Source organism: Macaca nemestrina, chromosome 13 (genome assembly GCF_043159975.1).
Source record: "Macaca nemestrina isolate mMacNem1 chromosome 13, mMacNem.hap1, whole genome shotgun sequence".
NCBI lineage: Eukaryota > Metazoa > Chordata > Mammalia > Primates > Cercopithecidae > Macaca > Macaca nemestrina.
This window is the reverse complement of record NC_092137.1, coordinates 62,923,683-62,937,747: the sequence shown is the minus strand read 5'-3', so window position 1 is coordinate 62,937,747 and position 14,065 is coordinate 62,923,683. Positions and strand designations below refer to the sequence as shown.

Genomic DNA, 14,065 nt, shown 5'->3' with positions numbered 1-14,065 from the left:
TCCCCAGTTCAAGCGATCTTTCTCTTTCCCCTTGCCCCCCAGTTCTACCTGCCCCTCCCCAACCACTGCAACTATCTGGGACTACAAGAATGTGCCACCATGCACAGCTAAGTTTTAAATTTTTTTGTAGAGACAAGGTTTCACTATGTTGCCCAGGTTGGTCTTGAACTCCTGGGCTCCTGCCTTGGCCTCCCAAAGTGCCGGCATTATAGGCATGAGGCACCACACCTGGCTATCCTTCAAAGGCTTCTGTGTTCATGTTCTTTATCCACTTACGCTCATGTTAAGAACTGAGAAAAACAATGATTGCTGTAGACTTGCCCATCCATAACTTAACGAAGCAAGTTATGGCACTTGGCCATAGCCCTTGGGAATTTAAATTCCACTGACCGGTGGGGGCCCTTTAAAAAAAAAAATAAGTAATATGGTTTCTGCCTGCTTTTCCAGCAAAACAATGGCTTGGTCTTTTGTGGCTTGATAAATCCCTAGAAAACAAAAATAATGAAGCTCATACAATTTGACAACCCCCATGTGGGAATTTCCCAGCTACACAGTCCCATAGGATCATGGCTGGTGTGTCGAAGACACAGGCTAACCCATGGCTTTATTCATACCAAATAAACAGTCCCCCAGAGTAAATCAAATTAGGTAACCATCACTGGCCATTTTTAAAATGTGAATTCTGAAAGCAATATGGTAATTCAGTCAGCAAAGACGTGCTTGTGAAATAAAGCACAACGTCAGTTCATCTCCCTCAGTAGTTACTGGGCAAGAAACTGAAATGAGTAACTTTTAAAAGCCAAATGAAACAATTTACATCTGTATCTTCAGTGATATCTTACTAGTCATTAAGATTTACTTTAAGATAATTATCACTTTATAAAATGGGACATGTACAATGAGTAACTATGGTGTAAAGCTTATAAGAAAATGTTTGTGAAATATATTCCAGGATAAATTCATAACCATGCTTTTTAAAGAGGGCAGCTCTACTTTGGCCTGCTTAATTAAGAAACTTAATTCTTAATAATAATGAGGCCAGCGCAGTGGCTCACACCTGTAATCCCAGCACTTTGGGAGGCCGAGGGTGGCTGGCTACTTGAGCTCAGGAGTTCAAACTCAGCCTGGGCAAAATGGTGAAACTCCTTCTCTACCAAAAAATACAAAAAAATAGCTAGCCATGGTGGTACGCATCTATGGTCCCAGCTACTTGGGAGGCTGAAGTGGCGGGACTGCTTGAGTCCAAGAGGTGGAGGCTGCAGTAAACCAAGATCACGCCACTGCACTCCAGCCTGGGTGACAGAGCCAGAACCCATCTCAAAATAATAACAACAATAATAATAATAACCAGACAATTTCCTTCTGCCTGAATTCAAACTCAAAGATTCCCAGGACATGGAGATACCTCTCCATGGGTTCTTCTTTCTGTGTGGCCTTTTATTGCAGCACTGAAAAGTTTTTTTTCTTGGGAGTATTTCAAGAAACAGAAGAAAGGCCTTATTTTGTCCCTAGGCTTCCTTTTTTCCCCATTTTGTAACTCTGCCAAAAATGGAAGCACATTATTTGGCTCTTCTCAAAGTTTTAAGACTATTTCAAAGCCTTTACAACATCCTTAGCATATTCAGCCATTTTCTCTGGTTGGGAGCAAGAGGTTGTCACCTTCAGTATATTCACAAAAAAGCAGTACTCTAGACTTTCTAGAGTACCCCAAGGGCCATGACTTGCACATATCGACACTTTAAAGTCACTCAGGAAAATGCATTCTGTAGAGGCAGATGAATTACAAAGAGGTTCCTCCTCCCTGGCACTAGGGTTCACGGTCAGTGAAGGACAGCTGGGCTTTAACACTTACCTGGAGGGGCACTGTTTCACAGGGCACAGACTACCCTATGGGGTACTCTGGAGACATGCTCTCTTTTAATGGCTCCTTTCTAAGCATGCCTGAGGCCACAGTTATCTGAAAAGAGACTGCGGGCATCATTTCTTTAGCACCAGAAATCTCTCCAGTTTCTGCCTCCCAGGTTTCCTTCAAATGTTCACTCTCTTCTGTTCTCTCTAGTTCTCTCCATCCCACTGAAATGAACCCAAATTCTCCCTCTTTGGCCAGTAATTCTCAAACTTTTTTGACCAAGGCTAACCTAGGTCAGCAGAAGGCTCTTAAGACTCGGCTGGGTATGGTAGCTTATACCTGGAATCCCACTGCTTTGGGAGGCTGAGGCAGGAGAATCATTTGAGGTCAGGAATTTGAGATCAGCGTGGGCAACATAGCGAGACCCTGTCTCTAAAAATAAAAATTAAAGAAAGGCTCTAAGACTCATATACTCCAGCCCTTCCTGCTTTTTTTCCTCAAATTATCTGATAACAATAAACTGTTGTTGCACAAACACACTTTGTGAGGATTATGTGAATATCTGCTTTAGCAATATTGGTATGGATTATTCCTATGTGTACTACAATCCATATTTGGTTTAAAGTTTTATTATAGAAAACTTATAGATCATAAATTGTGTCAACTTATACAGGCATCACTATCCTACTGCAGGATTAACCAAACAACCCACTTCAAATAACATAGATGGTGATAAAGGTAAATGAAATGTAATTTATAATTAAAAACCAGGAATAGAAACCGCTGAAAAGCACAACCAACTCAATACAGCGCTGATGTTAATATAAAGCAACCGTCCCTAAAATTGAGGATATTTCAACAATCTGCTCATGCATGTTTTTAGTGGGAGCTCTTCAAATATTGCCAAGTATTGCCTGGCAGCCAGGTGAATACTCAGGTGAGCCCCAAGTAAACTCTAGTTACGTGCTAATTTTTTGTTTATGAATATGAAATACTACTATTAACAACTCAGCAGTTATTAAGTAGCTTTTAGACACGCACACACATACACACACACACACACACTCACACGAAAATCTAGGTTATCAAGGACCATTTGCTAGTAAGATCCAAAGAAAAGACGTATTAGGGGATGCTTGTAGAACATTAGGAGGACGCTTGTGGCCTACCAGTTCATTCCTTGAAAATCGCTAGTTAGGTGGTTGGCTTGGCTTTTTGATTCGGCTTCTTGAGATGCGCAGTTACCTTTTCTGATTCTCACATTGCTGCTACAGGGGCATCCTAACCTTGTGTCCCAGCAAGCAACCCAGTTCTGCCATGACTTGGACCTCCAAATCCCCAGTCTCTCGCTGGAGTCTCTCTTTGGGAGGGAGAGTCAGATGTTACCCACTAACTTGGGAGCTTCCCAGTTACCACCCTGGAGTATCTGTGATGACATAATGGGAGGCCTTGAGTGATACATGGTGGAGGGAAGTCAGAAGACCTGGTCACAGACCACCTCTGCCTTGCCAGCTGTTTGACAGCAGGCAAATCACCTCAATTGTCAGCTCACATTTATCCTCTGAAAAATGAAAATACAGTCACGCACTGATAGCAACATTTTGGTCAATCATGGACTACATAATACAGAGATCCCATAAGATTATAATACTGTATTTTCACTGTATCTCTTCTACATTTATATACACAAATATTTGCCATTGTATTACATTTGCCTACAGTATTCAATATACAAACATGCTGTATAGGTGTGTAGCCATGGACTATACCATATAGCCAAGGTGTGTAGTAGGTTTGTGTGAGTACCCTCTATGATGTTTATAAAATGACGAATGGCCTGATGATGTATTTCTCAGGGTTTATCCACATTGTTAAGCAATGCATGACTGTAATAATACCAACCTCATAGATTTCTTGTGAAGATCAAATGAGATAATGTAAGTGATAAATAAATTCATTTATAAAAGTATTACCTGTTGTTGTTGCATAGAGGAAATGTTCACGCAAGCATCTTGACTGTTCTGTTTACAAAGTATGCCTAAAATTAGGATTGCAATCATTTATAATAATGACAAACAATCCAAACTGTCAACTATGAAGGTCAAATTCAAAGATCGCACAGGTCCTACAGACTGTTGAGAAAGAGTTGGGAATTACTGATTCCGCAAGTACATATCTCAGTGATCCTGAATCTCTTTCTTTTTTTCCTTCTCATGGCTTGGAGAGCAGGATTTAATTTATATTAATTCTAAACACTGGAAATGACGATTGGTTTTTTCTTTTTTCTTTTCCTTCATCCCACTTGAGTTTCGGAGCTCCAAGAGGACAGTGGCTGAAGAATGCTAGGAATTCTTCCTTCCACCCAATCAGGAATGTGTCCTGCCTGGGGAACTTAGAAGGAATGTGAGGGCTGCCAGATAAGCCCCAGCACTTGAAGCAGTCAGAGCAGGGGACTGTGGGCTTATTACGGGAAAGAGCCCTCCTCTAGAATCAGGACCTCCTCAACATCCCCAAGAGGCTGTTCTTAGGCTGACAGCGGAGGTCAGGGCTGGTGATGTAGGAATAACCTTTGCAGCCAATAAGTGAAGAGACAGCTCAGCTGGATGTTTGAAACAAAGAACGGCAGTGTTTTTAGTCTTTGGGGAAAGTACATGGTCATGGTACATGGCAGAGAATTTTTTTTATTGCAGAGGAGTTTTTGGATCAATACATATATGGGCTTGAACATGGGCTCTGCCATCTGCCAATTAGCTACATGAGTGGGGTTATATACTCTGTGATAACAACAGTACCTACTTCTTATGGTTGTGGGCAAATTGAATAAAATAATGTATATAAAATACTTCTCACAATGCCTCTCCATAATTTTGGACTATAAAGCCTATTTTCACATGACTAACTTTTAAAGAGTCTTGATACCCTGCATTTATTCAAAGTGTTATAGTATACAATGTGTTTTCATATTTGTTACCTCTTTTTAATTGCATTAAGCAATGGTATAAACTTGAACACTCTTGGGATGATTGGTGGATATGTTACTCTTTTGGAACAAATAATAAGATGTCAGCTTTGGCAGTGATCACAGGGCCTCATCTTAGCTCTTACCCACACCTTGCCCCTGTCACGGTTTTTGCAGGGAGCTGCCAGTCACAGGCAGGCTGCCTTTCTCAGGTACACTGGCATTGAACTAGTGTAGCCACTCTTACCCAGGCACTAGTGGGAGCTTGGAAGAAGTTGTTCTTAGAGGTCAAAGAGAGGCCCAAAGACTTCAGGGGTTCTGTCAGGTAGGGTTGCCCTTAAGTGGCCTCTAGAACATCTAGGCTGCCTACCTGATCCCCTCAAGCCTGGGTCTCTAAGTTTTACACGCATTGGAGAAGATCTGCCCTGCACCATGCCCCTAACAGGGTTTTCCTTGCCTGCTGCTTTGCTTCTGCCAATCTTGCTGGAAAAAGGGTTGGGGAGGCAGGATTCTATCTATCTTAACCCTTTCTTGTTCAGACAAGAACTCCTGGAACAATGTTGTTCTTCAGTGTGACCATGACGCTTGGCATTCCTGAGGTCATGGCACTGTTCCACCTCCCTGGACCCTGAATTTGGACTCATACAATTAGATGAGACCTGTTGAGTCTTTCTATAGACTTGATCTTGGATTTTCAGCTTCCTCCTAGTGTGGTGGGGATGAGGATGCAGTTCTGACCTAGTGCCTAGAGCCACTCTGAGCTTCCTGGAAACTCTTTCTTCCCCAGTCTAGGTCCCTTTGTAATATCAGCCATGGACTCTGGACATGGAGCCTCATGTCCAGCTGGGAGCAAACTTAATTCTACACTGACTGCCTTAATGCCTCTAGGATGGTTCCTATATGCCATCTACCTCCCACTCCGTATATCTCAGAGAAATTTCATCCTTTATTGGCAGTAAGGACACATTGTTTTTGGGGGGAAAACACACAAAACCATTGCTTTTATTGACCCTCTTACATTTCTAAGGGCAAGCTGGGACCACAGCTCTCTGAGTTGGCAGAGAGGCTAGTGAGTGAGGGCCAGGTCCAGTCTTGTGTGTAGGAACTCAGGATGGAGTTTGGAGGAAATTTCCCGTATGAGAATTTGGACCTGGGACAAGGGTCTAAAGCAGAGTCTAAAGGATGCAGCCAGCCGTCTTATGGTGTGGTCTTTGCTAGTGAAAGACAGAAGATATTCCAAGATATGATTAGATTGGGGGTAAGGGATGAATGGAGGTTGCCTACATGTGGCCAGACTCCAGACAGAAGGATCGGAGCAGGATCCAGTCTGAATAGGTGAAGAGAGACAGAACACTAGGGCTCCCATTACTAGCTAAAGTTGTGAGCAGGGTCAGGCATTCAACAATACATTTTAAAATACAGCATCAGGCAAATGTATACCTGACACTGAGAGTAGCTTGAGCACCAGTCCAAATTTCTTCCTCAGACACCCTCTCCTGATTATTTGTCTGCTTTGCCTGCCACTCATGACCATGATTTGGTTGCTACCCCTCCTAAAATATTCAAACCCTCTATCCGCCTTCAGCTTTGCCTGACAACTACCCTCCACCCCACTCTACCTTTGCTTCTCATCTCTGGATATGTTTACTCTAGGATGTTTCATGTGCCCTAAACCCATGATTTCCCCCTCAAATCTACTGCTCCTCCAGCCTTCCCTGTTTTACTGACTGACACTGAAGCTAGAGAGCTGAGGGTTATCATAGTCTCATTGTACCTTTCTATCCACCATGTGCATCATCGCTCTGGTGGTTAGCCCATCTCTATTCCACGATGCTCTTGGGCTGTGGTAGACATCACCAGTGCCTGCCTATATCCAATTCTTCATTTCTTCCTGGACACACAAGAGACTACTTCCTGACCCACTTCCAATTAGGCAGAGCCATAAGACTAGTTTGGGCCAATGAAATGTGAATGGAAATTCGTTTATTATTACTAGTCTAAAGCAATGAAAAACTCTTTCTCGATTCTCTTTATCTGAGACTTTTCTACTGTTGTGTTGAATGCAGAGATGTTATGTTGAGGTGGTAGAATCACCGAATCGAAGAAGCCTGGATAGCAGTCATGGAGGATGGCTGCCTTGGAGAGATGATTAGACCTGCAGCAGATGCTGCATGATCAAGAAATAAACTTTTGTGTTAAGTCACTCAGATGGGATCATTTACTACTATAGTATAATCCAGCTCATCCTGACTAGTACAGTCACGAAGGCCTGTTGATTTTACCACCTCATAATATTTTAATCAACTTCTCTACGGTATCTCTGCTGCTGTAGCTCAGAACCTCAACATCTCCCACCAGAGCTAGTGGAAAAGTTTTAAAACAGTCTCCTTGCCTCCAGTTTGACATTCCTTGAACTCATTCTCCAGGCACACTAGAATGGTCCTTGTATAATTCAAATCCAATCATGTATCTTGGGTTACTCTGCTTTGTTGGCTTCCTGATAGTGGTATGATGAATAGTGCCACATGACAGGGCTTCTCCCCAGCCAACCTCATCTTCCATCTCTCGTCTCCTTCCATTTTATACCTGGCAATACTCACATGTTTGTGGTTTCCAGAATAATCCATGTTGTTTCATGCTTCCATGCCTTTGTTCATGCTGTTCCATTTATCCGATACATGTTTATTTACCCTTCACTCTCTTCTTTGCCTGGCTAACTCCTATTCTTCCAGACTATGTTTAAAACCACCTTTACTGAGAAAGTTTCCTGCTAGATTTAATATCGCCCCTCCATACTCCCACGGCATCATCTGCACTCGAATGACCACATTATATTGCATCTGTTTATGGGTCTCTCTCCCCTGTAAGGGTATAAATTTGAATAGGTTGATACTGGTCAGACAGTGGGTACTCAGCTGTAGGAAATGCTGAGGTAATGAGATTCAAAGATGATGTGGACACTCAGGGATCATCTTTGGACACAGATCCCAGGATGATGGACTGTGATATACACTTGAAAGTTCTGGCCTGAGAGCTTCATCACTGAGGTGGGCCTCCAGGTCTGACAAGAGTGGGGTGGAGGTTCTGACTTCATGACAAGTTTAACGAATGGTAGGCTCAAGGAATTATTAACTTTCTGCCCTAGTCAAGATTAGCTCGAGAACTGAAGAAATGTTACATTGAATGGGAACCATGAAGAGACATCACTTTGAGAAACAGGTAAGGCAGAAGCAGAAGAAAGAAGGTGGGACCTATTTTCTTTCCTTTTTTTTTTTTTTTTTTCTTGAGATGGAGTCTTGCTCTGTCACCCAGGCTGGAGTGCAGTGGCACAATCTTGGCTCACTGCAACCTCTGCCTCCCAGGTTCAAGCGATTCTCCTGCCTCAGGCACCTGAGTAGCTGGGATTACAGGCACCTGCCATCATGCCTGGCTAATTTTTATATTTTCAGTAGAGACGGGGTTTCACCATGTTGGCCAGGGGATCTTGAACTCCTGACCTCAAGCGATCTGCCCACCTCGGCCTCCCAAAGTGCTAGGATTACAGGCATGAGCCACCGCGCCCAACCATAACCTTATAAGATCATTGACACGCTTTCTAGATTAGGCTTAGGGAGCAATCACACATTTTGGCTTTCTTGAACAACTATAATAATAAATGCAGTAGATTCTTAGTATTCGTGATAGTTATGTTCTATAAAGTCAGTGAGAACACTGATTCGCAAATAGTGAGCCATCACCCCTAGGGAATATAGAGGATTAGATTCCTGCAAGCCTCTTGTCACATTTTTGTTAACCAATCAATACATAATCATGTTTTGTGTGTGTTTCTGTTTGAAGATGCCTTGTTTACTTTAATATATATTGTTGATTAACATTGAACTCACGGCCAACAACAGCATAACTCATGGCTGAACAAAGCTTATCTAGCACATATTTTCTCTGTAAGGTGATTTTTGTACTTAGGAACACTAGATAGCACTTTAGCACTACACTTGGGGTCCATCTTAAAAAGCAAAATCAGTTGGGCTCAGTGGCTTATGCCTGTAATATCGGCACTTTGAGAGGCTGAGGTGGGTGGATCACTTGAGATCAGGAGTTCGAGACCAGCCTGGCCAACATGGTGAAACTCCATCTCTACTGAAAATACAAAAATGAGCCAGGCGTGGTGGCAGGCACCTATAATCCCAGCTACTCAGGAGGCTGAGGCAGGAGAATCACTTGAACCTGGGAGGCAGATGTTGCAGTGAGCCAAGATTGCACCACTGCACTCCAGTCTGGGCGACAGAGCAAGACTCCATCTCAAAAATAAATAAATAAATAAATAAACAAACAATCAACAGAAACACAAATGTGAAAAACATGGCATTAAATAGATTGCAAAAAGGACACTTGTTTACAGTATGAGAGCTGGAACAAGAATGCATAGCATCACCTTGTTTAACCTCAGCTGGGAATGTATATATCAGATGACTCAAATTTTTCACTGCTCTGTGCATATCCATGAATCCATGAATGACAATGAAAGCATGAGTGTTGATTTTGGGGTTACAAATAACTTTTAGTGTGCAGGCAAATCCCTAAATATGAAATCCATGAATAATAAGAATCTACTGTAGCTTCAAAACCTACCACGTGGCTTTGAACTAGGTGCTTTACAAATACACATGTTGCCGAGTTTACCAACTTTTCATTCTTCAGTGATTGAGATGACATAGAGTTAATATGGTGAGCATATCCTTAAATGCATAGGCTATCACCATTGAAAAAACAGGACTTTCTAGTAAGATTAGTGTCACACAATATTTATTTATTGAGATGGAGTCTGGCTCTGTCGCCCAGGCTGGAGTGCAATGGCACAGTCTTAGCTCACTGCAACCTCTGCCTCCCAGGTTCAAGTGATTCTTGTGCCTCAGCCTCCTGAATAGTTGGATTACAGGTGTCTGCAGCCACGTCCAGCTAATTTTTGTATTTTTAGTAGAGACAGGGTTTTGCCATGTTGGCCAGTCTCATCCTGATCTCCTGAGCTCGGGTGATTTGCCTGCCTTGGCCTCCCAAAGTGCTAGTGCTGGGATTACAGGGGTAAGCCACTGCACCCGGCCTCATGCAATATTTATATTAAGCTTATGCATGCATTAGTGGAGTTGGAAACTTGTGATAGGCTAGGCTTCTGCTCCTTTGGGAAAGTTCTGAGCTCTTGTAGAAAACTAAGAATACATTGCACAGTCAGCAACAGAGCTTTTGACTAATTGCTTAAAGACCCTCAGATTGTTTACTAAGATCTGAAGAGAATCTTCCTTATAGGAAAACATGCTTGGCAGTTAAGAGCACAATCACTCAGCTTCTGAATATTTCCAGGCAGCATCACTGGAGCCCAAAACAGTCAAGTAAACAAATTCAAAGAGACAAATATGTCTTTAAGGACACTGACTCATTGAATGGGAAGCCAAATTGTGAGCAAGTTTTAGACAAATAGACTAAATGTTTGTGTCCCCTCAAAATTCATACGTTAAATCCTAATGCCCAGTGTGATGGCATTCAGAGATACGGCCTTTGGGAGGTAATTAGGTCATGAGACTGGACCTGTCATAAATGAGATTAGAACTCTTACAACAGAGGCCCCAGAGAGCATCCTCACCACCTTCTGCTGTGTAAGAACACAGTGAAGCTGTCTATGAACCAGGAAGTCGGCCCTCACAGACACTGAATCTGCTGGTGCCTTGATCTTGGGTTTCCTAGCCTCTAGAGTGTAAAAAATACAATTTCATTGTTTACAAGCCACCCAATCAATGCTATTCACTTATAGTAACTTATAGAACTAAGACACAGACCAAATACCTGCAAAATGAGGATCTTGTCCAATTATCTATGTGCACGCAGTCTTTCTATCTGCAGCTTGCTTTCCATTCAGGTCAGTCTAGACTCTGTTCCAAACTATGTGGTGCTCATTCCTCCTCCTCCTCTTTATTCTTGCCAGAATGCCATTCTCTTCTTCAGTCAAATTACCCTTGACTAACAAGACTCAGTTCAGTCCCACATCTTCCATTAACCTCTCCTGGATCTCCTCAGCCAGCCACCCATAACTTCCTTGGATCATCCAAAATCTGGCTCATTTGTCCCTTCATCTGTAAAAGGGAAGCAATAACACATGCCTCTCCGGACTTTCGTGGGACAGTGTGTGAATGTGCCTGACTCAGGGCCTGACACGAAGTGGATGATCAATGTTGGTGATATGGATTTGGAATTAGGTTTTTCATTTTGGTTCATAGGGATTAACCTCTTATTTCCCCTTCATAGGCAAATGTCATGAAGATAATGTACATTGTGAAAGACAAGGCAATAGCAAGAAAAAGCATGCATAGGGGCAGTGATTTCCAAATTTTGAATTTTATAGGCCAGTGCAAGAATGAAAACCGACATCAGGTTGCTTAATATTTCCTTTTTGCCCCAAATCTTCCTAGTAACTCTTTAGTCTTATATCATTTTGTTAACAAAAATAAATAAATTGTAAAAGCAAAAAGGTAGGAAGGACACAATATCAGAAGTTTATATTCTGAAAATGAATATATTCAGTATCAGGAAAAACTCACCTTACTCTTCCACTTCCCTGTTTTTTCATTCATTAGCCAAATACTTATTAAGTGATATGCACCAGGAATTTTTCTAAGTGGTAAACATGACAGGGAAGGTCCCTGTATTCAGGGAGCTTGCTTTCTTTCTTTCTTTCTTTCTTTTTTTTTTTTTTTTTGAGACGGAGTCTCACTCTGTCGCCCAGGCTGGAGTGCAGTGGCCGGATCTCAGCTCACTGCAAGCTCCGCCTCCCGGGTTTACGCCATTCTCCTGCCTCAGCCTCCCGAGTAGCTGGGACTACAGGCGCCCACCACCTCGCCCAGCTAGTTTTTTTGTATTTTTTAGTAGAGACAGGTTTCACTGTGTTAGCCAGGATGGCCTCGATCTCCTGACCTCGTGATCCGCCCGTCTCGGCCTCCCAAAGTGCTGGGATTACAGGCTTGAGCCACCGCGCCCGGCCTCTCTCTCTCTCTCTTTCTTTCTTTTCCTTTCTTTCTCTCTCTCTCTCTCTCTCTCTCTCTCTCTCTCTCTCTCTCTCTCTTTCTTTTTTTGTATCAGAAAACAGGTCATGGAAACCTCATAACCAACCAATGTCAACCCAGTCACTGGCCCATGCACAGGCATCTGGGAGCTATGGCATGACTCCTTAGATACTGATAAGAAGGTCCAGTCCCTGCTTCTAAGCTCTCAAGGAGGGAGCAGGAAGCTGTCACAATATGCAGAGACTGGGAGTGTAGAGGCAGATAAGTAAAAGCAGCAACTCTGCCCAAGCGTCTTCTCCCTCAGGCCAGTGAGTGTGCTGGGCTGAGGACAAGTCCTCAGGCCATTACTCTTTGTGAGTACAACCCCTATATATAAACAGAAAATTATCATTTTTCTAGAAGTTATCATTTTTCACCACGAAGGACAACATATAATTTAGTCCAAAGAATCCCGAAATACAGGGCACAAGTGATTTGAAACAGTTGTCAAAGTGTGGAGATAAGTCTCAAGAAAAGACAGAGGGGAATGAGATAGTCTCAGCCTGACTATATTGGGAGTTCCTCAGTTTGTGTCTCACCAGGATTCCAAAGAAAATAGCTAGATGTTGTGAAATATGAGCTTTCAAAAGTGCTATAGAAAACTTTTAGCACTGTTCAAAGCTGGGAACACTCAGCCAATAAAAATAAGATACTTGCTCTTATTCTGAAACCCCAAATTAAACAAACTAAGGTCAGAGTAACAATTGTGTTTCATTCTAGCATGCCTCAGTGAGAAACTGGAGGAGACTGCCCTGGGACTGAGAAGCCCCCTGTACCACCTTGAACTGTTAGATTAATTAGATGACGTTGTATTTATATTGTGCTTTCTTTCTAAAAGTCACAATCAAGGGAATGTAGCACCTAACATAAACCATCAGAACTTGTCACAATACTTTCCATATGTAATATACTGAGAGTCTCACATGACAGTCTCCAGTATCCCAGCCTAAGATTTGTCAAATGGAACAAAAACACATTCTCTATTCCAGAGAAACTCTTCAGAGCTCAAATATGTGCTTAAGAGAGATAAAGAGAGATAGATAGAGAGAGAGAGAGAGAGATGTAAAAACCCCAATGACATTTTCCAGGGCCTCAGTGTCTAGAACTCCTTCTTGCAGCATTGCACTGCAGAGGAAGAAGGAGGTAAAGTGTGTGTCAGCTTTCTGAACACATTGACAATAAGACCAAAAAGAAAATGATCAAGAAACTATAAGCAGAAGGTTCCTCCTTGTCACAGCATTTCAGGAATAAAAAGAAAAAGATTTACTAAAATTAGCCACAATGTTAAACCCTAAAGCAGAAAGCTTTAAATAAGGCAAATGGCCTAAATGCAGAGCTTCAGGCAACTTTATCAACTTCATGTTATACATCATAGCAAGCAAATTAATTATTCCCAGATGTTGGGATGAAGAATGCTGCTGAATTGTTTTGCTTCTCCAACTTTTCAGTATAAACACACACATTCACAGGGTTACTTTCCCTTTTTTGGCTCCCAACATGCAAGTAATTATACACTGTGCAGGATAATGTTGGATGAGCTCTCCTTTGAATACCAAGCAAGTTCTGGGTTCTGTCAGCCTTTTGGATACTATGTCCACAAACATTTTTTTCTGACAGTCTTTAGTAACAACTTGTAAACAAATTGTTTCTAGTTAAAAAAAAATGTTCAACAGCAGTCCAACCTCATTTATAAATTATTCCAAACTCCTTTAGAGCTGGAGGGGGATAAATTCACCTTAAATATAGTGCAGTTCCTTTTTGCATCAAGAACAGTTTTTCTACAATCCTTGTGAGAAAAGGTCATAATTCATAATAGTTTTTATATTTTTACATTCCTTATGTTTTGCCAACATGTAAACAAAGAGAAGAAAAAAGCAGGTTATGAATCAACTGTGAATTGAGAATGTGTTTAGGATTAAACACAGATTCTATGACCATGGCCAAAATGAAGAGAGTAAAGGGTCATATTTTCTACTCCAGCTCCAAAGTTTCACAGGGCAAATTTCTGCTGTCAGGTGAGTCATGGAGGGATTTTTTTGGGGGCTACCTGGGGCCTTCACACTTCTTGGAGTAAACAAACCTGATGAATTTGTCCTGGGTCTTCATGTGATAAAGCACAGGTGTGTGTGTAAAATATGGAAGTGGGGAGATAAAGACAACACAGGAAAA

At 42.0% G+C, this 14,065-nt stretch overlaps 1 protein-coding gene across 11 annotated transcripts in view; it reads right to left on the bottom strand.

Moving 5' to 3' along the window:
• LOC105465127 (EH domain binding protein 1) overlaps window positions 1-14,065 on the bottom strand; it is a 406,349-nt gene that overhangs the window by 358,776 nt on the left and 33,508 nt on the right. For 5 of the 11 annotated variants that reach the window (XM_011713372.2, XM_071076801.1, XM_071076799.1 and 2 more), the window contains exon 1: window positions 3,019-3,225. The exons of 1 other annotated variant lie outside the window; for it this stretch is intronic. Coding sequence is in view for 1 of the 10 variants with exons in the window: in XM_011713377.2 (XP_011711679.2) it covers window positions 3,019-3,026 (8 nt within the window). In the remaining 9 variants the exon portion in view is untranslated. Of the gene's footprint in view, window positions 1-1,852; window positions 1,969-2,188; window positions 2,211-3,018; window positions 3,226-14,065 lie in introns of those variants that run through there. 5 more of the 11 variants (XM_071076800.1, XM_071076802.1, XM_071076793.1 and 2 more) reach the window with 4 other exon arrangements.